The sequence below is a fragment of the Mustela putorius genome, unplaced genomic scaffold (genome assembly GCF_011764305.1).
Source record: "Mustela putorius furo isolate JIRA1106 unplaced genomic scaffold, ASM1176430v1.1 tig00001162_pilon_pilon_pilon, whole genome shotgun sequence".
NCBI lineage: Eukaryota > Metazoa > Chordata > Mammalia > Carnivora > Mustelidae > Mustela > Mustela putorius.
The window spans coordinates 19,221-46,681 of record NW_025421603.1 but is presented as its reverse complement, the minus strand read 5'-3'; the positions used below and the strand labels follow the sequence as shown (position 1 = coordinate 46,681).

Sequence of the window (27,461 nt, the reverse complement as noted above, 5' to 3'; positions counted from 1 at the left end):
TGGTCTCCGTCAGACCATTCAGCTCTGTCACATTAGCGCAAAAGCAGCCACATACAATGTGCAGACAAATGAGCATGTACACATATATGTGTTTCAAGAAAATTTTATTCATGGATGCTGTACATAGGGTCCATAATGCCTAATAGGATATACCCTAAAGACAAAAAGAACTTCAAAAAAATCTTAAGTTTCTTTTCAATAACCATACAGTTGGTGGTAGTGCTGGTATTTTCGTACTAAGATCGTTGTGCGTGGGTTGTGAAAGAAAGCAAGTGAGCTATTCAATTGGAGTTTCTGGGAAGCAGGATTTTGAGCATCAGAGAAAGAAGGTCAAGATCAACGTAAGTAAAAACCTGTAGTTTTAAAGTAGAAGTACCAATAAGAATTCATGGTGCATTTTGTCCTGAAACAAAGTCTTTCCTTGGTCTGTCCTCTGGAAAGTCTTGCAAAGGCTTCCAAATTTCAGACACTAAATACCATACTAAAAAAAAAAAAAAAAAAAAGCCAGGACTCCTTGGAGAAATGGCTAATTCCTGAGCTGGGGCAAGAAGTGTATAAGATCACACAACTAATATCAGAGAGCAGAGACTCAAAGTTTTCTGGGACCATATCTAAAGGACTCAGGGCTCATGTTGAAGAGAACTCCACTGGCCAACAATGGGACCATTAATAAGAATAACAGCAATGAATTGAAACACATCAAATATATCTTCAAATTCGTATGTTCCTAAAGATATACAACAAACAAAATCCTTCATTGGATAAATTAGGAGGATAAGGGACATGCAATCCCTATTTCTTAAGCTGATGAAGGAGAAAGATTCAAGCACTTATCCTGCCTTTCCTGTACAAACTGTACCGTAGGGTTACCAAATAGTTGACCAGAAAGAAGTTTTCCTCTTAGGAAAGTATTTGGGTAATAAGTGAAGCAAGAAAGATGGAAGTAAAACATCACCATTTCATAAACCCTACTGGGCTAACGAGTCCAAGCAATGATCTCTGAAGCCTGCTCACAGCACAAAGAGAAGTAGCCAGATGTGTGTGCCTCAGGCTGGAAGTGCACACTAATCCCTATAAATTACTGCTTCTGAAAAAGTCCAAACCTGAATCTGACTGAGCCTCTGCATTTGATTACCAATTTATAGGAAAAGCCAGAACTCAACAGCATGTTACATGAACTATTGGGATGTAGTCAGCAAATTCTAGCCTGTGGAAAACTCCATAAGACAAATGAAATTGCAAGGAAATTTTTCTTTTAATCTCAAGGGAAAAATAAAAAGGGAGGATGGAACTCCTGGATAAGAGAGAATTAAGAAACATACCAACCAACTGCAATGGATGGAGTTGATTTGGACTCTAATTCAAACAAACTGGTTGGACAGAAAGAGGTGGGGGGGATCTAGGGGGGGTATATGGAGAAAATGTGCACCTTCACTAGAATTTGGTTCTGTTAAAGGATTCTTTTTAATTTTTATGGGCAGTGGTTATAATTCTTTAAAAAAGAAATCTTGCGTAACTCTACTTTCAGTTCTTTCTGCGACCATTCATTTCAGCTTCATGGAGATTTCTGACCTAACTGAGGAACTCCGTCATGGGTTTGTCTGGGTTATATGTCTCTCTAGGTATGTTACTTTGGGGTAGGATGACATCTTGTTAAATTATATATAGGTATACAAAAATGTATCCTGAGGACAAGTCATGACAAGATTCCTTTATTCTAAACACTTCCCATGTTTGAACACATGGGACATAGGTTTGAATTTTTGTTTCCTTTTTCCTATTCCACCTTGACTATGTCTCTAAATCTATTTGGTGCAAGTTCTGTCAAGAAATGAACTTCCCAGAGCTCCTGGCTGGCTCAGTCAGTGGAGTGTGTGACTCTTGATCTCAGGGTTGTGGGTTCAGGCCCCACATTGCGGGTAGAGATTCCTTAAAAATAAAATCTTTCATAAACAAAACGAAATAAAAAACAAGTGAGCTTGCCAGAGGCAAGTAGTGCGAAAGGAGACTAGAGAAGCAAAAGGCCAATAAGATGGATTATTTCTGAACAACAGCAACAAAAAGAAATTTTGTCTGTTAGTGAAACATACTGAAGTGTTTAGAGAATGAAAGGATACCGTATCTGCAGTTTGCTCCGTGGGCAGAGAGAGATGAAACAAGAGTTGATCCTTGTGGAAGCTGGGAGATGGGTGCAGTGGGGTTACTTATACTCTTCTCCTGAGTTTTATTTATACCTTTAGTTTTGTAGTTTTTCCCTTCCATATTTTGGGAGTTGAGTCATCAGTGTGACCACATGGGACTTAACGTATCCACCTGTTGTTCAACCCCCCGTACTCAAAGCCATTAATTTCCAAAGCTGATTTGTTTTCTATTCGGAAGTTGTACAGCTCTTATTAGTTCCTGGGAATGCTAAGAAGTGCTGACTGCTTGCTCTTCAGGCTCTGGGATCTCCAGCTATGGGAAAAACCCCCAAGATGTCCCCAAAGCCTTTGAGGATTGCATGCAAAAAGTCAAGAGACAGATTCCAGCCCACCTCCATAGATCCACCTGCATTTACCTGGGGGCCACGGCTGGGATGCGCTTGCTGAGGTAAGGGCTGGAATGGCCTCAAGGAGCCCATCTGATCAAAATAGCCAAGAATGTGTTGAACCCTGCCAAGAATGTAACTGTATTTCTGGGAACAAATCCAAAAGAAAGAAGCCCATATTCTGCCATAAATGTAGGCTTCAAAAGCTAGGAAATTTTCAGGCTTTATTTTAATACCCAGAAAGAAATCATTCTAAAATGGATTCCCTCCCCCGTTGGTGATTTTCCTGATAACTCTGGAAGAAAGGAAGGTAATATGGACTCTCATGGGGTGTACCTCTAATTCTTTAGAAAAGTGAAAATTGTTTTTCATGCCTGGTCTTTTGATACCTGTGTGCAGCCTGCTGCATTGAGTGCAGCCCATATTTATGTGGCTTCTACCCATGTAAACAATGCCACAGGAATCTGCTGGAAAACAGTGGAATTTCTGCACTTCACCCCAGTCAAAGTCTTTAGAGCTATTAGGAAACAAAGAGCTCATTTCACTCAACTGAGAAGATCCTTCTAAATTTGCAAACTTTCAGCCCAGTTGCACTGTCTTTGAGAGCCCGTTCTCTTTTTTTTTCTTCTATTTTTGTATTTCCTTGACCTTGAAATAAAAGAAAAATAGTTTTTAAAACATCAAACTTAAATCTACCGAAGGTAGAGGCTGCTCCAAACTTTGAAAATAAGGCTTTAGTCCCCAAAGATGACACTCATCCTGCCTCAAAGCCACTTAGTCTACAGTGCCAGTAACATAAAATTATATGTGTGGGCATGAGGAAGATACACAGGAACAAACAAACAGAACCACTTCAACATGATCATTAAAAGAAATCAGGGAGTGGGGCGCCTGGGTGGCTCAGTGGGTTAAGCCTCTGCCTTCAGCTCAGGTCATGGTCTCAGGGTCCTGGGATCGAGCCCCGCATCAGGCTCTCTGCCCAGCAGGGAGCCTGCTTCCTCCTCTCTCTCTGCCTGCCTCTCTGCCTACTTGTGATCTCTGTCTGTCAAATAAATAAATCTTTAAAAAAAAAGAAATCAGGGAGCGCCCTCAGTTGGATTGGGCCTTTTCCTTGTGGTTTTTCTCTCCTTGTTTCTATTCCTATGTCCTGGTTGACCAAGCAGAACGTGGGAGAAAGTTGGATTTCTTTGCTCCCTCTTGGAATCTGCAGGGTGTTTCAAAATGATTGTGTTTACCTGAAATAGAAATGATATAGAAATTCTTTCCTTCTGCCTTTTCTTTCTTATGCAGACAAAGCACCCAACTTTTTCTTAATTGCTTTTTCTCTCAGTCCTCCCAGTGAGGAATAAGTAAAAGACTTTTTGATTTACAGCTCATGACAAAAACCATGGACTAGGAAGTGCACCACTTGGGAACACAGTGAATGTCTCATTTTAATAAATTAAATATTATCTCTTCCTTGTAAACTTTCTGATGGTGATCCATTCCTTCTAAGGAGCTGGCTGACATTTTAATTGCTAGAAAAGTCAAATGTAAAAAAAGAAATAATGAGAATCCTCTGGGATGGAAGCTGATAAAACTAGGAAAACTCTCGAATTATTTTCTGAGCAGTGATAATTTGCTCCAGAATTAGCATGACCCTCTGGTTGTGACATGGTTCGTTCTTCTTGAGCCAAGAGTGAACTGGTACCCCTGGCTTTCTTAACCCACTAATGAAAGGGAAAATAATCTCCCAAGTGAATCTTTTTCTATAAGGTAAAATGGCAGCAAATGAATGTTACAATGTTACATCATTAGGTGACATAGGAATGCTGTGTTGCCACTCTACTGTGGATCAGCACACTGATGGATTTCAATCCAGTTACAACCATGATGGCCATCACACCCATCATGATGAAGCCCTCCCCAGGAGCAAAGCAAGGACTGCTGGAAACTCAATCTTCTTCCTCCCCCCCCTCCTCCTCAGATTTCCCTTCCTTCTGGACTGCTGAGGGCTCCTTTATGTGGTGCCCCCAGGAGATTATTATGCCACCCCTATGGCTTCACCAGTCCCCTTTCCGGTGCTGATCTGAGACAAAGCAATGGTGGTTAAGCAGAAGGCTCTTTTGGTTAACTGGTTGTTAGAGAATGGGGTGGGCACCGGTGAGGGAGGAGAGGACAAGGGGTATTTTTACTTGATGCTGTTTTTCTGATAGTTTGACAGGTAACAAGTGTATCTGCCTTCACCGTTGCCTAGGAGCCTTCAACTTGCAAAAGGGTTGCCATTTTTGCACATGTCTGGAGAATCGTCCCTGCCAGCAGACGGGTGGGGAGGTTTACCTTTTCACCTGAGTGAGGTGACTTTAAGACTCTCTTGTCCAGGCACTCAGCCTTTTGTGTTCTGTGCCTTGCATAGGTTACAAAATGAAACAGCAGCTAATGAAGTCCTTGCAAGCATCCAAAACTACTTCAAGTCCCAGCCCTTTGATTTTAGGGGTGCTCAAATCATTTCTGGGGAAGAGGAAGGGATATATGGATGGATTACAGCCAACTATTTAATGGGAAATTTCCTGGAGGTGTGTGAAAACAAATGCATGGTTTTTAATCTTGCTCTTTATCTTATCCCCTGTGGGTGGTCACTTAAAGCAGAGGTGCATGCTGACAGGGGCATCTGTCCTGTGTCAACGCTATCACATAATGCATTAAGGAAACACCTATGAGACAATAGCTAAGAAAAGACACATTTGGCTGGGGCAGAAACATTGCATCATAAGCAGGACCAAAGCACACAGGAGAGGGAATATCCTCACTTCACTAGTTAATAAGAAATTGGAGGTGGGAAGGATCTAAATCTAAAGCCTATGGGTCTTTTGAAAAGTAACTGGAGAATGACCCTTCCCAAAACTTCACAGCCCTCTGTAATTTCTGGAGACCTCAGACTTCCCAAGTCACCCTGTGTCCCCAGGTCCATTCACTGCAGACTCCACATGCCCTGCCCCTGTTCAAAGGAAAGCCAACTCCAAGAGATAATCACCATGTTACAGAGGGCATAAACCATATCCAGCCCAAGGCCTCGTTTGTTCCCTTCAGATATACTCTTAAATTTTAATTAATTGCCAACAAGTAATAGTTGGAAATTTCATATAAAAACCACATTTTTAGCTTGCCCTGAGCCCCACACACCCCTAAAATTTGGAAGCACTGGTTACAGTGGACTCACATTCCGCATGACAACTGGAACAGAGTGTAGCTCATGTAGTCCCCAATTTGCCACAGTCCCCACCATTTCTCAATTATCTACACCTAATCTTCACTCATTTCTGTTGCCTGCCCAGCCTCTGAAAGCATTTGAGTTCACCACCCTTGAAATAAAGGAGAGATTTGGCCCCCAGATGTTCCCCATGTCATGGTTCTTAGCAATAAGAGAAGGGTCTTGGATGGAGAGCCTTGGGCAGACAAAGATAGTGCCTCTCAACTTTTCTCTTGCTTCCTTTTCCCACTGTGCAGAAGAACCTGTGGCATATGTGGGTGCATCCAAATGGAGTGGAGACCACAGGTGCCCTGGATTTAGGTGGCGCCTCCACCCAAATATCCTTTGCAGCTGGAGAGAATGTAGGGTTGAACACGAGCCACATCATGAAAGTGTCGCTGTACGGCTATGTGTACACGCTCTACACGCATAGCTTCCAGTGCTATGGCCGGAACGAGGCTGAGAAGAGGTTTCTGGCAATACTCCATCAGGTACCTGAGCCGGGGCGCGGAGGTGGGGGGTCTTGAGGGGAGGGGGCCTTGGCTTCTGGGGCCTGTCCTTTCCACTCCAGTTAGAATGTGGATAGAAACGAGAGCATGTTCCAGTTTACTCGTGGGGGTCCAAGCTCTCTCTCTCTCTGTTGTATTGACCACTTCCAGTGAACTTGAATCTTAGATCTAGGGGAATTCCAGGGCACCAGATGTTTTGTAAATGACTCAAGACCTGGGATCCCTTTAAGGACACAGACTGTTTTAAACCAATAGCTAAATAAGCCTGGGAATTTTGCAACTCCCCTGAGTGCGGAGCAAATAATAAAAGTGGTCCCAAGAGAAATACTTGCTGACAGGGGAGAGGACCGAGCCTTCCCGGGGCTCAGCCTCCTTTTAGAAGGGCCTATATTAGGCAGGTTTGATGCCCTTTATACGGTGGGATTTTGAGTAACAGAATTGCATCACATTGGTCAGTAGCTCACATGGTAAGTGCTCCACGTCCCAGATGGCTAGTTCAGCCATCTGCTGGAAGGCTGCCACTAAGTTAAACTCAGTGTTAGTGTGGTGTGTGTCAGCAAGCACAGGCCCCATGGATGAGACTCAAGACCCCAAACTCCAGTGATCAGGTGACCTCCATCTCAGACATGCATGGCTGAGAAAGGAAAATGAAAGATGAAGGAAAGGGACTTTGACCACCTAGAGGGGCAAGAGAACAACCAGAGGCTACAGATCCTGGCGTTCGGTGGGACCCAGGGGCAGGGGACAAGGGCTGGGTCAGCCTGTGAACATAGTGGGCACAGCACCATAGGTTAACCCCCACCCCTCCCACCCACTTTGGCAATTAAGAAAGGAAGTGGTGTTCTCCCAGCCCCTAACCTGCGGGGGGAAATGGTCTGGCTCACCAAAGTGCCATCAGCAAAACTGACATCTTCAGACTACTGCATTTACCAGGTTGTCATGCAGGGCTGTGTGTGAGAATTCACCCTCCAGATCTGGTCTGCTCCCCAGAGCTTCTCCTTGAACCTCCCAGGAAAGGTCGGAGCCTCAGTATACATGCATGTGGTGGGCATTGTTGGGAGAGACTGAGCACTGCCTAGGAATGACAGAGTGGGGGACCCTGAAGGCAGCACTTGGGGCTCAACAGACCCAATGCCCACCCCAGACTTAGACCACCTCCACTTGGCCAAACCAAACCCCACAGGGAACCCCATCAAGCCTCCCTAGCAAGGTCTCCATAACCACCATTCCTCTTGCTTTCTCACTAACATATTTCAGCCAGCATGCTTCTTTCCAGGGCAGAAGTTCTGGAAACACCTCTTTTCTCCATCTCCTTTTATTTCTAGCAATGCTTAATGCCCCTCCCTCCAGCTCTAGTCCTGACAAGGGTGGAGGGCAGGGTCTCCTCTGAACTTGAAACAGGAGAAAGGGAGCACGTGAAATCATCCTTTTCCCAGGGTGAGTGAAGGTCAGAGAAGCTCACTTCCTAAATTTGGCTGGCCCTGAGGAATGTTTGTGTGTGTGGTTTTTATTTTTATAATGATTATTAAAGAGCGATTATCCAAGAATCTATAATACAGAAGTGAATACTACACCTGTCTGAGGTCCCACTTGGGTTTGAGAACGTAGGTGTGAACCCAGGCCTGGGCACAGAGGTGGGAGACCCCAGCCTCTACTGTGGCCAGTCAGCTCACAGGGATGGAGGCAGCTCTCCAACTTGCCTGGTAATCTCTGGATGCCTGAGAGGGTGGTTCCGCCCTCAAAGCCTTCTGACTCAGGTGAGGGGAAGGATCCGGGTGTGCTGAGGATCGCCCACAATTGCATGCCCAGACTTGCCTGACCAATACTTTCATGTGCCAAGTAAGTGTTACCAGGCCCCGACTTAGAAGGTTCACAAAGATGACTACATCATGAACGTTACTGCCTGAGTAAATCCTGCCAGTCTGGGTCTGGTTTCCTTACCTGTCGCAGTGTGGTGAGAATTAATAAAACCCTTGCAAACTGTCTTTATATGAACAATCCTCCAGTTGGCCCAGCACTGGAGCCTCGGACAGCCCGTTGGACGCTAGGGACATGTATTAACTATCCTGCCTCCCCTCTTTAAGGAAGTTCTTTCTTTCTTTCTTTCTTTTTTTAAAGATTTTATTTATTTATTTGACAGAGAGATCACAAGTAGGCAGAGCAGTAGGCGGGGTGGGGGGGGCAGGCTCCCTGCTGAGCAGAAAGCCCAATGTAGGGCTCGATCCTAGGACCCTGAGATCATGACCTGAGCTGAAGGCAAAGGCTTAACCCACTGAGCCACTCAGGCTTTCCTCTTTTGTTTTTAAAGTAAGACATGTCGAATGAAAAAATTTAGAAAAAGCAAACACAAAAAATATAAATAATAAAACAAAAAACCCTAGAATTAACCACCTTAAACATACTATTGCATTTTCTTCCAGCTCCTTTTTCGTGCACGAGTATGTCTATTTACAAATTTGGCTTCATATGGTATATATAGTTTTATATCCAGCTTTTCCTTTTACCTAACCTAGTATTTCTTTTATCTAAATATACCATGAGCAATTTCCTATGTTGTTCAATATCCTTTGAAATTATTATTTTTATAGATACATAATATTCCAAGTACTATTATTTAAAAAGAAAAATTGTATTAGTCCTTTTGTTATAAAGGACTAATCTTTTTGTTATAAAGTCCTTTTGGTATTTTTATTGTAAAAATGTCAAACTATGCAAAAAAGTATTAAAGCAAAAATGAAAGAATCTCATTCCAACCCAATTCACTAAATGTCTTCACTGTTCACAGATTGATAACGTCGTGCTCTTGACTTTCCAGATTGATAGATAACTTATTTTCTTTACCCGTTAGTATTTTACAGTTTGTCAACCATGCCTATCCTGATGGACACCGGGCTATGTCCTGTTTCGCTGCAGCAATAATAGGCCAGTAAAGCCTCTTGTGCATATAACCTTATGAACTGATGATTTTGCTTCCGTGGGATAAAATCGAAGGATAGGTGTATTTTTTATATAATTGGACAAATAGGCAATCTTCCAACAAAATTAAAAAACCACCTTGGGCGTCTTGGTGGGTCATGGTCTCAGGGTCCTGGGATTGAGGCCTACATCAGGCTCTCTGCTCAGCACCTCCCACCCACTGCCTGCCTCTCTGCCTACTTGTGACCTCTCTTTCTGTCAAATAAATAAATAAAATCTTAAAAAAAAAAAAAGACTCCCACCAACAAAGTTGTAATGACTTTTTGCAACCTGATAATTTCAGGGGTTCTGAGACATCCCACTAATAAGTCCTTGGATAAGGAAGATCTGTTTCTAGATTTCCTGTTCAGTTCATCCATTTCTCCATTCTTGAGCCAATTATTCTAGTTGCAGTGGTTTGTTTTTTTAGTCTCAGACATTAATTCTGAACTTCAAAATCATTTTAAGCAGTAACAGGAAGTTTTTGTTCATTGAAATTATGATGGTAGTTGCATTGACTGAAAATGAATATGGTAAAAAGTTAGCTAATCGATGATATTATGAATCCCCAAATAGAATTATAAAATTCCTTCCATTTATTTATCCTTGGTTTGTATCTTCCAATAAAATGTAGTTTTCATTATTGGTCCTGTACCTTCCTTTTAAATTAGTTTCCTGGTGTGTTCTTTTAATAGTTTCCATCACTGTTGAGGATAGTTCCTATCACTATTTTTCCACTTTTGATGGGATGTATTCTAAGACCAAGTTATGCTGCAGTTTACCAGTGGACTTTTTTGCCCTCAGTTCTAATGGTTAACCCTTTAGTACCAGTGCCATGCACACACTAAGTTCACGGGAGATTTGTTGAATGTTGAGGGCCTGAGCAACTTGGACCATTGGCAAATTATATTTAAAGAATGACATCACAATTGTTCAAACTCCAGAAGGAGTACAGAAATGATCTTTAGGGTCACCTGGGTGGCTTAGTCAGTTAGGCATCTGCTTTCGGCTCAGGCCATGACCCCAGGGTCCTGGAATCAGAGCCCCACATCTGGTTCCACACTCAGCAGGGAGTCTGCTTCTCTCTCGGCTCCTCCCCCTCTTCACGCTCGCCTGCATGCACACTCGCTCTCTTTCTTTCAAATAAATAAATAAAATCTTAAAACAAAAAAAAAGAAATGATCTTTACTGAGCTGCTTTTATGTTCCAAGCCAGAAATAATTGATATTATCTTGCTTCTTCTCCAGTCCAAGCCAGAAGCAATTTATTTTATTTTAACTATTTAATAAGTACGTCAGATTTGGAGGGGGAAATTAAATAACCAGTTGACTGATTTCTACCCCCCCTTAAATCAATATTTCAGCCATAGGGTGACCCTGGTGTGTGACCCTGGTGACCCTATTATGTTACAGTAGACATAGCAATTTTTGAAAATCATGGATTTTTTTCATACCACTGAAGCAGAAAGAAGCCTCTTTTCTGCCTCCACAGAGTCAGTCACATTAAGACATCCTAGAGGATAGTCATTAGAGTTACATTGGATGAGTGTTGGACTTCCGTAGGCTTATGTGTGGAGTCCTGTCACTGGCCTTTGTTAAATAATTCATTACTTCATTGTGTATCTCAATTTCCTACATCAATAAATTGAAAGACTTAGAATAAGTATTGTCCAAGTCAAGACTTTACAACAGGAGATGCTTAGTGGCTTTGAAATTGGACAGAGTTCAAATCCAGTTCCCTGGAAAAGGGAGTCCATAAATAGAACCAAACATGCTTTGGGATTTAGCATAAGATAAGATTTTTCATCAGTACATAAAATATTGGATAGTCATTTGAAAGAAATAAAGTCAGATTCCCTTCTACAATCTTTACACCAAATAAATTACAAATCGATCAAAGATTTATATGTAACAAAGATACTTGTTGCAGCCTTGTTTATAATGGCAGAATGATTGGAAACCATCTAAATATTCATATGCACATTTCTTATCTAAGGAATCTCCTCTGTAGTTTATTGGTACAGTGGAATGCTATGCAGCCTCTTAAAAGAAGAGGCCATTTTATATGTACAACGGGAAAGATGAAAAAGGTATATATATTTTTAAAAGATTTTATTTATTCAGTCAGAGTGCGAGCACAAGCAGGCAAAGTGGTAGGCAGAGGCAGAGAGAGAATCAGGCTCCTTGCTGAGCAAGGATCCCGATGTGGAACTCGATCCCAGGAGCCTGGGATCATGACCTGAGCTAAAAGCAGTGGCTTAACCGACTGAGACAGAAAGGTATATTTTAAAGTAAGAAAAACAAGGGGCATAACTGTGGATAGAGTAGTACCATTTATTGTTTTTAGAAAAAGGAAGAGGGAGAAGAAAAGATATTTGCATATGCATACAAGAAGTATCTCTGGCAGGAAATCACAAAATTTGGCAATCATGGTTACTTCTAGGGAAGGGATCTGGTGGCTAGAAGTAGTTGGGAGGGAACCTTAATTTTCATAATACACCTATTGGTAACCTTTTGGATTATTTTCTCAGGTGGATAGGTGATACTCTATTAAAAATGATCAATTAATCTAGGGGACACCTGGGTGGCTCAGTTGATTGAGCAACTGCCTTCAGCTCAGGTCATGATCCTGGAGTTCAGGATCAAGTTCCACATCAGGTTCCCCGCTGAGCGGGGAGTCTGCTTCACCTCTGACCCCCCCCCCCAATTCTCTCCCCCTCAAATAAATAAATAAAATCTTTTAAAAATGATCAGTTAATCTAAGCATGTCTTGTTTTCCCATCCAAATGGATTTCATAAAACCTGCTTCCCAGGACTGTCTTAAGGGGTGGGTCAGATAATGTGAATGAGGACCTGGCATTATGCTCAGTGCAGGTTCACCCACCCCCACTGGAGTTGCCTTCAAGTGCACACTGACATAAAATGGCATGTTTTCCATCCATGTCTCTATTGGCATGGGAGGGTAGCCATTGTAAGGATTTGCAAGAGGGAAACACTTTGGCCCTCCACAGAAGAGTGGTTTCTGACACCTCCCTCTTGTACCCACAGAATTCTCCCACCAAAACCAGTATCATCAACCCCTGTTACCCTCGGAATTATGTCACTACCCTCACTGGGGGCTACATATTTGACAGCCTGTGCACAGCAGACCTGAGACCTGGAAATTACGACCCTGATGACGTCATCACCTTTGAAGGAACCGGGGATCCATCACTGTGTAGGGAAAAGGTGGCTTTCCTGTTTGACTTCCAAGCTTGCCATGACCAAGAAGACTGTTCCTTTGATGGGGTTTATCAGCCAAAAGTTAAAGGGGCATTCGTGGTAAGAGCAAAAACCACCAAAAGTTTCCCTTTCTCCCCCTTTGAAGATTTAGCTTTCCCCTTTCTGATTCTCTTCTGTTGCCCTGTTTGCCCACTTTCTTATTCCCCACCCCTAGAGCTCCATAATGTATCCCGTTCTGAGAACTGACTTCCTTCTCCGCAACCCCCTTCCAGGCTTTTGCAGGATTCTACTACACAGCAAGTGCTTTCAATCTTTCGGGGAGCTTTTCCCTGAACGCCTTCAACTCAAGCACCTGGGATTTCTGCTCAGAGAGTTGGAGTCAGGTCAGTATTTAAAGAGAAAGGGGCAACATCCCCCGTACAACACAGTGAGCGGAGCCAAGTGTATTTCATTTGTGTGTGGGTGTGTGTGTGTTCCAAGTTTGGACTTTATGCTGTTGTGCTTCCCCAACATCCACAAAATGGGGTAATAAGGGAACCTGCCTCCTACCCGCATTGTAGATGAATGTTCTGATCACAGGCACGATGGTTACGACAGCAGGTAGTGTACCCCGTACTGCAGAGGGGTATTTTCGTTATGATGTGATACAATTGGATTGTTTTATGGTGATGGTATTATGAAATTCTACAGGATGAGATTCTTTAAAATGTGTTCTGAAACACGTGTTGTCAAACATGCCTGCCTCATCTGTTTGGAACCTCCTCCTCAGCTCCCGCTGCTGCTCCCCAGGTTTGATGAGGTGTATGCCCGCTCCTACTGCTTCTCAGCCCACTATATCTACCACTTGCTTGTGAATGGATACAGATTCACTGAGGAGACCTGGCCCCAAATACATTTTAAAAAAGAAGTAAGTCAAGGCACAGGTTGTTTTCTCCTCTTCCTCTCTAAAGGTTTGTGTATAGGTGCAGAAGAAATGCAGACATTTGGAGGGTATTGGTGATTTCAGTTTGCTGGGGGGAAGCTGGAGAGACTGGGAATCCCTTGTGAGCTTTCCGGGAGGGATGGTGGAGAATCCAGAGGAGGTGTCCCTGGGGGACCCTTCCACATGGGGGGTTGGGATCAGAGGCCAAGAACTCACAGACCCTGAGCTCCTCGAGCACAGGACCTGTCTCATTACCTTCAGCACAGGAGCGAGAACCTAAAAGGTGTTTACTGAATGTTTGCTGAGTGTATGAACAAATATTTTAAGGATCAGACTTATCATCATGAAAAGAAACTTTAAATAGGGCAGTGATTCTTTAAGAGGCTGGTAACTAACTGCTGTCCATTTTACACAGATGTCAGGGTAGCAGAGAGTATGAGGGATTTACAACTATGAAGTAAGGAATGTGTCCGAGGTCACTGGATTTACGGTCAAGTATCCAGGATGGCCTGAAGCTGGAATCCCCAAGTGTCACCAGGTGGCTCTTTGGCTGGTCACCCGCCAGGCTTTGTTTTCAGGAAAGACTCAGCCTTGCTGATATGAACCCAACCTAAGTTCCCCAGGTTCAGGGAGAATTTTCTCATCTCAGGAATAGCTGATATAAAGCCTGGAGTCCGTCTGTTTGATACTAGCTTTAGCAATAATTAGATTAAACCAATCAATAGCCAGCATTAGGCCTGTGACTGTCTACTTTTACATAAATAAAATTGAGTCATCTACAAAAAGCTAAGGCTGTCTGGAGACATACAAGGACTCTTGGTGGCATGTACTCTCTAAGCTTTGCTTCTTAATGAATCTAATTAGCAGGAAAGTACATTATGCGAACAGAAAGTGATGTTCCCTTGGATACCAGTTTGGATGGATACAGAATTCCAGCTTTCAAATCCTTTTCCTTTATTCATAAAGAAGTTTATATACAGCCAAATTGGTATTTAAACATGAAGGCATAAAAAGACTTAGAAGATTTGCCACACAGGGTTGCCAAAAATACTTTTAGAGGAAAAAAAATCAAATAAGAAGAGGAATAAATCCTGGAAATGTTATAAAAATATAGGCAGGAAGAATAAATGATGTGGTGGCTTAAAATGTGTATTTTTATTTTTTTTTAAGATTTTATTTATTTATTTGAGAGAGAGAGACAGTGAGAGAGAGCATGAGCGAGGAGAAGGTCAGAGGGAGAAGCAGACTCCCCATGCAGCTGGGAGCCCGATGCGGGACTCGATCCCCGGACTCTGGAATCATGACCTGAGCCGAAGGCAGTCGTCCAACCAACTGAGCCACCCAGGTGTCCCAAAATGTGTATTTTTAAAAAGGAAAAAGAAAACTTAGACTAAAGAAAAGTAAAAGATTCTATCCATAACAACCCAAAATTCGAATATATCTGATATCCAGTGTGAAGGGAGCAGGGTCATAAGAGGGGCCTAAAATGCTCCTCTTGTAAAGGCAGACTTTATTTATATAACATTTTTAAGGCAAGAAAGGAAAAAATAAAGAAAAAGTAAAGGAGCACCAATTAAAAGTTTTAAACTAAGATATAAGAAAGAAGTAGTCCAAATATATCCATAATCACAATAATCATAATTGGACTAAACCTACCAGTTAGAAGACAGATATTGTCAGATTGGATTTTTAAAAATCAAGCATATGTTGTTTGTAAGAGAAACCCTTATGTGTTAAGGGTAAGGACATGGAAAGTCTGAAAATTAAAAAAAAAAAAATCAGGAACACCTGGGTGGCTCGGTCAGTTAAGTGTCTGCCTTCGGCTCAGGTCATGATTTCAGGGTCCTGGGACTGAGCCCCACATAGGGCTCCCTGCTCAGCGGGGACCCTGCTTCTCTCTCTCCCACTTCCCTGCTTGTGTTCTCTTGCTGTCTGTCAAATAAATAAATAAAATCTTTTTTCTTTTAAGATTTTTATTTATTTATTTTTTAATTAATTTGACAGACAGATCACAAGTAGGCAGAGAGGCAGGCAGAGAGAGTGGAAGGAAAGCAGGCTCCCTGCGGAGCAGAGAGCCGGATGTGGGGCCTGATCCCCAGGATCCTAGTATCATGACCTGAGCTGAAGGCAGAGGCTTTAACCCACTGAGCCACCCAGGCACCCCATATATATAAAATCTTTTTCAAAACTTCATATACATATATACATACATATATATATATGAAGTTTTGACCAAATAGTCTTTAAAATAAGGATCATGCAAGATACAGAGGAGTACAACGTAATGATAGAGAGTTCCTTCTGAAGATTATAAATTTGAAACTTTTCTGTATCTAATAAAACAGCCTCAAAACAAGGAAGCAAAAACTGATGGAATTTACATAAGAAATTGACAGAGTCTGTTTCTTATTTAGACTGACTCCTGTGCTTAGAAACTGGTCCTGGGTTCAGTAAACTGCTTGTTACCCTCTTTCTTTAGCCACAGACACTTTTGTACTGGACAGTAGAAAAACTCCCACTGTTATTAACAGTGCCATCATCCCACTTGGCTGTTGGGAGGTTCTGAGGTTGATGAGGCTGTGAGGACTCCGACGGTTTTTCCACAGTGCTGAGTGTAGGGCCTCAGTGACCTGGAATCTAGCCCAGTCTCTGCAGGGTCTGAACTTGGACAAGTCTTTGACCTTGGGCCACAGTTCTGGTGGGTGTTCCATGAGGATGACAGTGGTGTATGTTTGTTATTCCTGCCTGGGGCCCTACCCTGAGAACTAAGCCATCTTTCTACCATACAGGTGGGGAATAGCAGCATAGCCTGGTCTCTGGGCTACATGCTCAGCCTGACCAACCAGATCCCAGCCGAAAGCCCCCTGATCCGCCTGCCCATGGACCTGCCTGCCTTTATGGGCATCCTTGCCTTCTTCACAGCAGTGGCCTTACTGTGTCTGGCATTTCTGGTGTACCTGTATGCTTTGTCCAGGAAGCAGAGGCACTCCCAGCATGCCTTCGACCACACAGTGGATTCTGAGTGAGCTTTGTGAAGCAGCTTCCAGAGCCTGAGGGCTGCCCAGAACCAGCCTGGGCAGCACCAGACAATGCAAGCGAAATGTCCACCTTCAGGAAATGCACCTAAAGTCAAATACCTAGGTCCTGTGCCTCTCCAAGTCTGATTTATGCCAAAGCACTTCTTGGGGAGTCCCCCAACTGTTCTGGGTACGTTCCTTCACCAAAGACCTACCACCCACTTGCTGACCTGTTGGGGAACTGAGAAGAGACCTGCCTTCAAGGTCAGACTTTTTATTCCAAGTGCCCTAGAGGAACAGTGAGTTGAGACTATGACAGTTTGATGTTGAAGCATTGACCTCAGGGCTCAGTTTGCATTTTTCCTTCCTCAGAAATGTCATATGCCTCCTGGCAAGTTTGGAAGCTGGCAGGCCACCATTAAACATTTAACACAGTTAGATATGTTGCATTATGGCTTCCTCCCATTGATTCTTAACTCAAGACTTGGCAATCCCATAAGCATTGAGCTCCCTCAGACTAGTAAAATAGAGTGTTGGGGGGAGAAGTTTTCTTTAACCCCATGACAGTGGCCATGGCCAGGCTCTATCTTACAGGCAGAACCTGAAGGACAGAGACACACAGAAAATCTCCCTGGAAACTGCAGTCCATTTCCAGAGTGGAATTCACACTCAGGGCCCTGGTCAGAAGATTGCAGCCTGTGTGTATGTCTTAATTCCCACCTGCCGTTCACATGGCTGGGTCCTCTTATAAAACTCCTAGTGAGGCTACCATGTATTAGATCTTTTTGCCTTTGCTAAGCTTTTGCTTAGGGCTGTTTCTCCACTGACAGCGTGGTGTGTATGTTTTGCCCACTGTTCCCACAAGTGTACTTGATGCCGTCCTGAGATAGCCTTGCTTACCACATTCTACATATGATGAGAAAGAACTCCAGCAAGTCTAATGGCGACAAACTAAAAATCAACATTATTTGAGATTGTTGGTTAGCTGAATATGGAATAAAGGACTCTTGTTTTGTTTTGACTTGAAATGTGTGTGTTTGTTACCTTGCAAACAGTACTTTTTCCTAAGGACCCAAGGTGGTATTTGTGAGAGTAAGTTCTTAAAATGAGGAAAAATTTCTTAGGAAATCTATCCTGGTGAACTAAGAAAATTATGCATTAATCACCTTTATTCCAATCCACCTTTATTCACTTTGATAAAACTGTGGCTCCTTGAGATAATTGATTCAAACATTTCTGTATTTTATCTGACATCCAAAACTTCTGTGAGGCTACAACCTGCCACTCAGATCTTGATTCCCAGCCAGAATGGCTGCTTCCTTCCCAAAATGCACTTTTGCTCACACAGTTCTCCCTACCCTGCCTGTGGGACATCCTCCCAAACATTCAAGTAATACATATTTCTCAAGGCCGAATTTAGCTCTGCTTCTTCCACAAAGACTTCCTTACACACACACACACACACACACACAATGATCTACTGGACCACATTTTAAAAACTAGTGAGGAAAAGGGGTGCCTGGGTGTCTCAGTCATTAAGCACCTGCCTTTAGCTCAGGTCATGATTCCAGGGTCCTGGGATTGAACCCTGCATCAGGCTCCCTGCTCCATAGAAAGGCTGCTTCTCCCTCTCCCACTCCCCCTGCTTGTGTTCCCTCTCTCTCTCACTCTCTCTGTGTCAAATAAATAAATAAAATCTTTAAAAAAAAAACTCATTAGGAATAAAATACATACATAGATACTGGTTAGGTAAACTTATTTATCTTGTGTGTACATATGGCTTATTTCTAAAATAGATAGTAGGCTACTTAAGGACAAATCCCTTTTGAATTCCATTCATCTTCATTCATTCAACAAAATTCTAAGAAATACCTACTATGGGCCTAACACCTTGCCACATGTGATCTTGGATTTGGGTAAGTGGCTGTGATATATTCAACATATTTGTTGATTAATGTTATCTCCATAAAGGACAGAAGGGTGGACAATAAAGTTTGGAGAAATCAGATAAAAATAGCATCCAAATAACTAAGAGTTTGCATGAAAAAAAATGTCTGTGCAGGAAAGACGGCCAAGATTCCATGAGGGCAAGTCATAGTCAATGTTGCTAGCTGATTCGGGAACTTGGAATGAGCGGATGAAATATTTTGGGTTTTCTAATATATATCAAAGAATTCTTACAAATAGATCATTGTGAAATCTGCAGGCAAAGTAACGTATCTAGTAAGACTATGGTAAGCAGAAGTCTAACATGGTCCCCATCACCTTGCCCCCTAGTGTTACTGGAGAGATTATTATAGGGCAAAAGGGATTTGCTGGTGTAATCACCAATCAGCTGACCTTAAAATGGAGAGATTATCGAAGTAGGCTTTTTCTCCTCATATGAACTCTTTAAAGGCAGAGGATTTGCTCCAGAAGTCAGATTCAAAGCATGAGAAGGATTCTTTTTCAAAGATTTTATTTATTTGAGAGAGAATGAGAAAGAGCATGAGAGGGGAGAATGTCAGAGGGAGAAGCAGACTCCCTGTGGATTTGGAAGCCCAATGTGGGACTCAATCCTAGGACTCCAGGATCATGAGCTGATCTGAAGGCAGTTGCTTAACCAACTGAGCCACCCAAGCGCCCGCATGAGAAGTACTTTACGTTCTGTTCCTAACTTGAAGAAGTAGTCCAAATATATCAATAGGAGGAGGCCAGGCATAAGAGAACCCAAGAATGGCCTTGAGGAACTAAGAGAAACCCTTGGCTGACAGCCTGCAAGAAAACAGGGACCTCAGTCCTACAACTGTAAGCAACCGTGTTCTGCCAGCAACTTGCATAAACTTGAAAGCACTGTTACCCTGAACTTCCAATTAAGAGCTCTACTAGGGGGACGCCTGGGTGGCTCAGCTGGTTAGGCAGCTGCCTTCAGCTCGGGTCATGATCCCAGGGTCCTGGGATTGAGTCCCACATTGGGCTCCTTGCTTGGCGGAGAGCCTGCTTCTCCCTCTGCCTCTGCCTGCCACTCTGTCTGCCTGTGCTCGCTCTGGCTCCTCTCTCTCTCTCTCTGACAAATAAATAAATAAATCCTTAAAAAAAAAAAAAATTGATTTCAGCCTTTTGAGACCCTAAGCACAAAACCCAGTTGAGCCCACCCAGACTTCTGACCTCTAGAACTGGAACGTAATACATGGGTGTTACTTGAGGCCACTAAGATTATGGCAATTTGTTAAATAGCCAATAGAAAATTAACACTATGGAACCCAGGCTCCAAGCCTTCAACCAAAACAAGCGCTTCCATTTGAAATATGAGGAAAGATAAAAGTGGTGAGGTATAACAAATTGTGTCTTTTCCTTACAATGACCACAAAGGAAAGGTATGGGCTCAGAGATAAAATAACTTGCCAACATCACCTAGCTAAGAAGCGTTTTTGGAGGTGGAGACTGTGAGTTGAGATTCTGGTCTGGTTGAATCTAAAGCCCATTATGTCTGGGACATTTCCTGTCGCAGGAAAAGGCAGTATCACGTGGCAGATGGGAGTTTGGCTTTAGAATGATATTCACATGCAGAGACTTGATTTATGACACAGGTGTCATGTCAGAGCAGCAAAAAAGATTTGGGACAACTGGATTTTCATACGGAAAAAAAGGAAATTCAATCCCCTTCCTCACACCCTTTTCAAAAATTAATTGAGGTCAAACACCTAAGTGTGAAAGATAAATGCACAAAGGTTTTAGAACAGAAAAGAGGAGAAAAATTTTAAGATCTTGAATAAAGGAAGGGTTCCTTAAGCATTACACAAAATGCATGAACCATAAAAGAATATGTGATACATTCGATTACACTAAAATTAAGAACTTCTGATCCTCAAAAAACACCATTATAAAAGTGAAAAGACAAACCACAGAGTAGAAGGAGGTATTTGCAACATACATAACTGATAAGGGACTGGTTTCCAAATTATATGGAGATTTCCTACAAATCAGTGAGAAAAAGGCAAGTGATCTAATTTTCCTAAATGGGAAAGAGCAGTGAAAACCATTTTACAAAAAGGAGAAATCTAACTGTCCAATAAATATAGAAAGGTGCTCAACCTTATTCATAGGTCAGGGCAATGCATATTAAAACCATGATAAATTGGGGCGCCTGGGTGGCTCAGTGGGTTAAGCCGCTGCCTTTGGCTCAGGTCATGATCTCAGGGTCCTGGGATGGAGCCCTGCATTGGACTCTCTGCTCAGCGGGGAGCCTGCTTCCTCCTCTCTCTCTGCCTGCCTCTCTGCCTACTTGTGATCTCTCTCTGTCAAATAAATAAATAAAATCCTTAAAAAATAAATAAATAAATAAAATGAAAAATAAATAAAAAATAAAATTTAAAAAGACATGATGAAATAACATAATATACCCATTGTTTGACAAAACTAAATGACACTACATGTGGGTATGGAACAACTGGAACTCTGGTGCAATGCTGGGATGGGGATATAATTTAATGTAACCATTCTGGAAAACTGGTATTACTAAAAAAAAGTTGAAGATATGCATACCAAATGACTCAAAAATTCCAGTCTGAGGTATATACCATAGACCTACATTTTTCTAGTGTACAACAGGCTACATGCCTAAGGATGTTTTTACCAGATACCAATCACATAAAATGGTAGGGTATATAGCGATATATCTGTACTAGAAAATACTATACAGCATGAAAACAAAAGAACTGCAAATCTATGCTCAAACAGATAGATCTTGCCAAGGAGACATTGAGGGTAAAAGGCAAGTCACAAAAAATACATAAACGTATAATTCCATTTATACCAAGTTTAGAAATAGGCAAAACTAAACAAGGCAAGCAAGGAAATTATTACTCTTAAATTTAAGGGTAGATGGAGATAGTGTTTGGAAACAGATACTTGAGTGTCTTCATGTGCTAGGGCTACCATGACAAAGTACCATAGACCAGGTGGCTCAAACAATCCATATTTATTTTCTGACAGTTCTAGAAGCAAGGAAGCCTGAGACCAAGGTGCCAGCCAATTCAATGCTTGGTGAGAGCCTTCTTTCTGGCTTGTACATGGCCCACCTTCTTCCTGAGACTCCCCTTGGCCTTTCTTCTGTGCTTGTGTGGGGAGAAAGACAGTGAGATCTCTGGTATCTGCTCTTTTGAGGGCACCAATCCCAGCATGAGGGTCTGACCCTCAGGGCTTCATCTCACCCTAATTACTGCCTAAGGACCCATTTCCAAATACCATCATAGTGAGGGTTAGGATTCGATATATGAATATTGGGGGATACAAACATTTGGTCCATAACAACAGGATTTCTGGGATGACAAGAATGTTCTATCACTAACCAGCAGTTATAGGCATTCCCTTTTTCCAAACATGTATACGCTTTGTGTATGTTTTATATGACATATAAAAAATAAAATTATAGGGGCACCTGGGTGGCTCAGTCAGTTTAAGCATCTATCTTCAGCTCGGGTCTATCCCAGAGTCCCAGGATAGAGCTCCAAGTCAGGCTCCTTGCTAATTAGGGAGTCTGCTTCTCCCTCTCCTTCTGCTCCTGCTCATGCTCTCTCACTCTTTTAAATAAATAAATAAATAAACAAATAAAATATTTTTAAAATTTTAAAAATAATTTCTGTGCATTGATTTTATATCCTGACACTACTAAATTCCTGTACAAGTTCTAGCGGATTTGGAGTGGAGTCTTCTGGGTTTTCCACATTAGGTGTCATATAATCTAGTGATAGTTTGACTTCTTTGCCAATTTGGATGCCTTTAATTTCTTTTTGTTGTCTGATTGCTGAGGCTAGGAATTCTAATACTATTGTTGAATAGCAGTGGTGATAATGGACATCCCCGTCATGTTCCTGACCTTGGCAGAAAAGCTCTCAGTTTTTCTCCATTGAGAATGATATTTGCAGTGGGTTTTTCATAGATAGCTTTGAAAGTATTGAGGTATGTGCCCTCTATCCGTATCATATGATCTCCCTGTTATGAAGAATTTGAGAGGCAACATGGGAGGTTTGGGGGGTAGGGAAGAAAAAAATGAAACAAGATGGGATTGGGAGTGAGACAAACCATAAGAGACTCTTAATCTCACAAAACAAACTGAGGGTTGCTGGGGGGAGGGGGGTAGGGAGAAGGTGGTTGGGTTACGGACATTGGGGAGGGTATGTGATATGGTGAGTGCTGTGAAGTGTGTAAGCCTGATGATTCACAGACCTGGGGCTATTATTAGCCCCAGTACCCCTGGGGCTGATAATACATTATATGTTAATAAAAAATTTAAATTTTTTTAAAAAAAGACACGAAAAAATGTTTTTAATAAAATAAAAAATAAAATTATAGATCTAGGTTAACTCAAAGACTTTCTACCTTTATGATCTTCATAAAGCCTTTCAATTTCTTTGAGTCCTGATTTCCTCATATAGAAAATAAGGATAATACCTACCTCATGGGATGGATATAAGAAAAGAGAAAATTTAACACATCGCCAGTGCCTGGCACAGAGTATAGCCAATGAATACAAGTTTAAAAAGTATTTCTTTCACCCATTTACGTATTTGTTCATTCACTCACCATACATTTTCCAGAGTCTACCAGCGGCTGAATGCTGGGCTGTGACTGAGGTTGTAGGAGAAACCAAACTTCTTTCCTCAGGAAACACAGGAGATATGAGGCCCTCTGCTGGCACCAAGGAGAAAATCCTTCCCAAACTTTTTTTTTTCCCTCCCCAAGTAAAGAAACTGGTAAAAAAAAAAAAAAAAATCTGTAGTTCCAAAATATTTTTAGTATTGGGGTGCCTGAGAGGCTCAGTCATTAAGCGCCTGCCTTCAGCTCAGTTGTGATCCTGGGGTCCTGATATTGAGCCCCACATGGGGTTCCTTGTTCAGCAGGAAGCCTGCTTCTCCCTCTCCCACTCCCCCTCTTGTGTTCCCTTTCTTGCTGTCTCTCTCTCTCTCTCTCTCAAATAAATAAATAAAATCTTTTTTTTAATTAATTTATTTATTTGACAGACAGAGATCACAAATAGGCAGAGTGGCAGGCAGAGAGAGAGAGGAGGAAGCAGGCTCCCCACTGGGCAGAGAGCCCGACGCGGGACTCGATCCCAGGACCCTGAGATCATGACCTGAGCTGAAGGAAGAGTCTTAACCCACTGAGCCACCCAGGTGCCCCATAAATAAAATCTTTTTAAAAAAAAATTTAGTATTCTAAAGTAATGTGACAACTGGAGGTCTGAACATTTGATGATATCAAGGAATTGCTTTTAAATTTTGTTCAGGTAAGATGATGGAATTGTGGGTTGTTTTTTGTTTATTTTTCAAGACTCCTTACCATTTAGATACTTGCTAAACTATTTCCAGATGAAATGATATGTCTGGTGTATCAGTCAGGGTTTATCCAGAGAAAGAGAGCCAGTAGGAGATCGTGGGGATGAAGGCAAGTCTGAAATCCACAGGGCAGGCTGTCAGGAAGGGCAGGCTGTCAGGAAGGGCAGGCTGGAATTCCAGGGCTTGAGCTAACACTTCCATACACAAGTGGGGAAGTCAGCCATTTCATTACCTGGTGGCAGAGAATTCTAAGCAAAGGACAAAGTATGTGCAAAGACTAAATGTGGAATTTCTTCTTGCTCAGGGAAGCCCTGGTTCTGTTCTTAAATAAGGGCTTCCAACTGATTTAATCTGGTTCACCAAGATTATCTAGAATAATCTCCTTTACTCAAAAACATCTGATTATGGGCTTTAATCACATCTACAAACCTTCACAGCAAGACCTAGATTAGTGAATAACTAGGGTCTGTACCCTAGCCAAGTTCACACATCAAATTGACCATCACATCTGTGAGTAGATGGAATAGAGCTGGCACACGGTTTGATAGTCCTTAAGACTGGGGTGATAGGTACAAGGGAGGTTCATTATATGATTCTGTTTGCTTTCGACTTCTGCCTGTCTGTACTTCATAATTGTCTATAGTTAAAAGGTTTTAAATATATTTTAAAAAACCCTCAGAAACTCACTGCCTTGTATTTCACATGTTTCTTTCTGGATCTTTTTCTCTTATACATACTTACATAGCTAAGATCATACTGGAGTTACTATACCTTACCTCTTTAATTGTGTTATATCATTAGCACCTTCACACTTCATTAAAATTCTTCCCAAATATCAAGCAAAATTATTAGGAACTCAGACTCTGACACCACACAAAACTGGTTCAAATCCCAGTTCTGCTGTTCATTGTTGAGTGATCTTGACCTAAACTTCCTAGGCTCCCTATGACTCAGGTTTTTTTAATAGAATCATTCAACTCATTCACTGATATTAATTGAATTTATCCTCTGACAGCTCAATTTCTAGGTGCTGTGGCTATACCAATGAACAAAGCAGACAAAATCCTTGTTTTGATGCAGCTGACATTCTAGTGGGGGAAACAGATAGTAAGAAACTACATAATGCACAAGGGTTGGTAACTAATCCAGAGAAAAATAAAGCAGGGTGAGGGGAATAGAGAGTTCCAGAAGCAGGAAATGGGGATTGCTCCTTCATATAAATAGCCCAGAAACGTCTTTTCTGATGAGATGACACTTGAAGAAAGTGAAGGAATCAGTTGTTTGATTATCTGGTGGAAGGGCATTCTAAGAAAAGAATACAGTGTATGCAAAGGGCCTGGGGTAGGAACATTTCAAGATACAGAGAGGAGGCCAGTGTGGTTGGAGTGGAAGGAACTAGAAGATGTAGGAAATGAAATCAGAGAGTTAACAGGAAGTAGACAGAATAAGAGGGAGCCACTGGAGGGTCTGGACAAAGGAAGGATATCTGGCTTCTGTTTTAAATGGTCTACTCTCTAGTTGCAGTGAGAAAAATAACATGAAGTGTACAAAAATAACATTAAGTGTAGAAGAGTAGGAGAAAAAGCAGGTTAGGGTTACCTCATCAAAATGTCTGTTGACAATAGCATACGGTCTCCTATCACAGTCATTTCCCACCACCCAGGACCTCAATGAGACGATGCAGTAGGTCAAAGAAATCAAATGCCTAAATGAGTACAGAGGCAAGAATAAACCAAATCCTACTCTTCTAAGAAAGAGGCTGTCCCAGGCTATGGAGCCCAGTCCTATCAGGTGAATTCATCTCAGTGCCGCAGAGGGCAGTCTCCTTAGAGAAGAGTTATTCCACAACTAGATCTCTTGGAGAGTAGAGGCCGTCTTATTGACCACAGGGCTTTACTTAGAGCAGGGCTTGGCACATGTAAGCAACAAATCAGAGCTGTAATTATTACACATGCATATGAATTACTAAATAAATGAATCAATGAATAATAGTCTCACAACAAATCTTTTAGGGTAATTAATCACATATACAAACCTATAATTTACAAAAGTATTTTTCACATCTTCTATCCCAGTTCACCCTTCCAACAATGTTTAGGGAAATACAGAGAGCTCTCAAACCTCAAGTTCAAAGAGGAAAGGCCATTAAAAGTTTAAGTAACTCAACCAAGATCACACAACCAGAGAGGGACAGAGAGGGACAACCCAGAGCTGACTCAACAGCCTGTGTTTCTTCCAGCAAAATCACACTGTTTCTCTCAGCCAGAACCCAGATGCCCCGCTCACCATGCACAAGTCTCTTTCCACTCTATCTCTTCTCTTCTCTCTAAAAGTCCCCCTTTTCGGGCACCTGGGTGGCTCAGTGGGTTGAACCACTGCCTTCGGCTCAGGTCATGGTCTCAGAGTCCTGGGATCGAGCCCCGCATCGGGCTCTCTGCTCAGCGGGGAGCCTGCCTCCTCCTCTCTCTCTGCCTGCTTCTCTGCCTGCTTGTCATCTCTCTCTGTCAAATAAATAAATAAAATCTTAAAAAAAAAAAAGTCCCCCTTTTCCTCCCTCTCCCTTGTCTCAGTCCCCATAAAAGGATTCCTTGACTGTACTAATAATCAGTATTGCTGCTTTAAAAAAAAAAAAAAAAGTGTGCTTGGGTTTTTACCCAGGATTTCTCTGCAAAGTTTTAATCTAATAACAGCAGGTACAGAAAACATACAAAGTCACTTGCATTTAAGAACTCCACACATAATTCTATTTTCTTTCCTAAACCATGGTGATTGAATTTTAAATATATTGAGCACCCCTAATTGCTTTTTATGCAATAGTCCTTCAACCTGACCACATTAAAGTTTCACAAGATTTACCTCGTCTAGTACATGGCAAGCTCCATTTACATGGAAAGCCTTTTAAAAACAATCACAGAAATCAAATAGTGAAATCCAAAAATATGCTCAGCAGACACACGTGCCCTGGAGCAAGTTCCAAGTACCAGTTATAAGCTCAGCTACTCAAAGAGCCTGCCAGCCACTCTGGGTCAAAGTCATCCAAGACTTGTTGCCCATCAGATGTCCTGAGGAATTCATGTCAGAACCAGCTCAGGAAAGCCTTTGCTCCCTTCCACAGTGCCTCATTGGATTCAGATTCTCTCCTGCTGCAGGTTGGACATGAATAGGCGTAGTGGCCAGTATAGTGGCCTGGACAGAGAGAGCTGTACTGATGCTGGGGTGGGAAATGAAGTTCAAGTGTATGGCAGCAAGGATATTATATGGCCACTCCTGCCTAGGAACATCCAACCATTCAGCATCCACTTCTACAGCTCTGCTCTATACCTGTCCAGGTAGGGACAATGTCCCTTGAATGCCTCATATACTGCCACCTCAGGCTTATCATTCTCCAGCAGATGCAGATGGTGTGAGATAAAGTACTGAGCAATGAATCCCAGCAAGCATTTCAACAGCTGCTCCTGCACCCCCGAAATGTCATGGTTCAGAAGGGGAATAAGGACTTTCTGTGGTTCTCTTGGAGGCCTGTGGTTATGAAGACATTATGGAATTTGTTGGCCACACAGGATGGGGAAAGTGTGAGGGGATTCTTCAGTTCTCGTGCTTTACTTCATTGTACCTGGGCACAAAGCCTGGATCCCACTTTCCCTCATCTTTGGGAACATCTAATGTAGGTTGGCTTCATTAGGCAAGAAAATGCGGTCAATACCAGCCTGCTCTATGTCCTGAGGCAAGGATTCAGTTCATGAAGATGTCCTCAGCACAAAGCAT

General features: G+C 42.2%; 1 protein-coding gene across 2 annotated transcripts in view; it reads left to right on the top strand.

Moving 5' to 3' along the window:
- The window catches only part of LOC101681262 (ectonucleoside triphosphate diphosphohydrolase 3), a 34,280-nt gene extending 16,872 nt beyond the window's left edge, over positions 1 to 17,408 (top strand). For both annotated transcript variants that reach the window (XM_004780247.3, XM_004780246.3), the window contains exons 5-11: positions 2,439 to 2,589; positions 4,923 to 5,082; positions 6,014 to 6,247; positions 12,268 to 12,540; positions 12,714 to 12,824; positions 13,211 to 13,348; positions 16,153 to 17,408. In XM_004780247.3, the coding sequence (XP_004780304.1) occupies positions 2,439 to 2,589; positions 4,923 to 5,082; positions 6,014 to 6,247; positions 12,268 to 12,540; positions 12,714 to 12,824; positions 13,211 to 13,348; positions 16,153 to 16,389 (1,304 nt within the window). In that variant the 3' untranslated portion in view covers positions 16,390 to 17,408. The remainder of the gene's footprint in view (positions 1 to 2,438; positions 2,590 to 4,922; positions 5,083 to 6,013; positions 6,248 to 12,267; positions 12,541 to 12,713; positions 12,825 to 13,210; positions 13,349 to 16,152) is intronic.
- Positions 17,409 to 27,461: the final 10,053 nt, after the last annotated feature.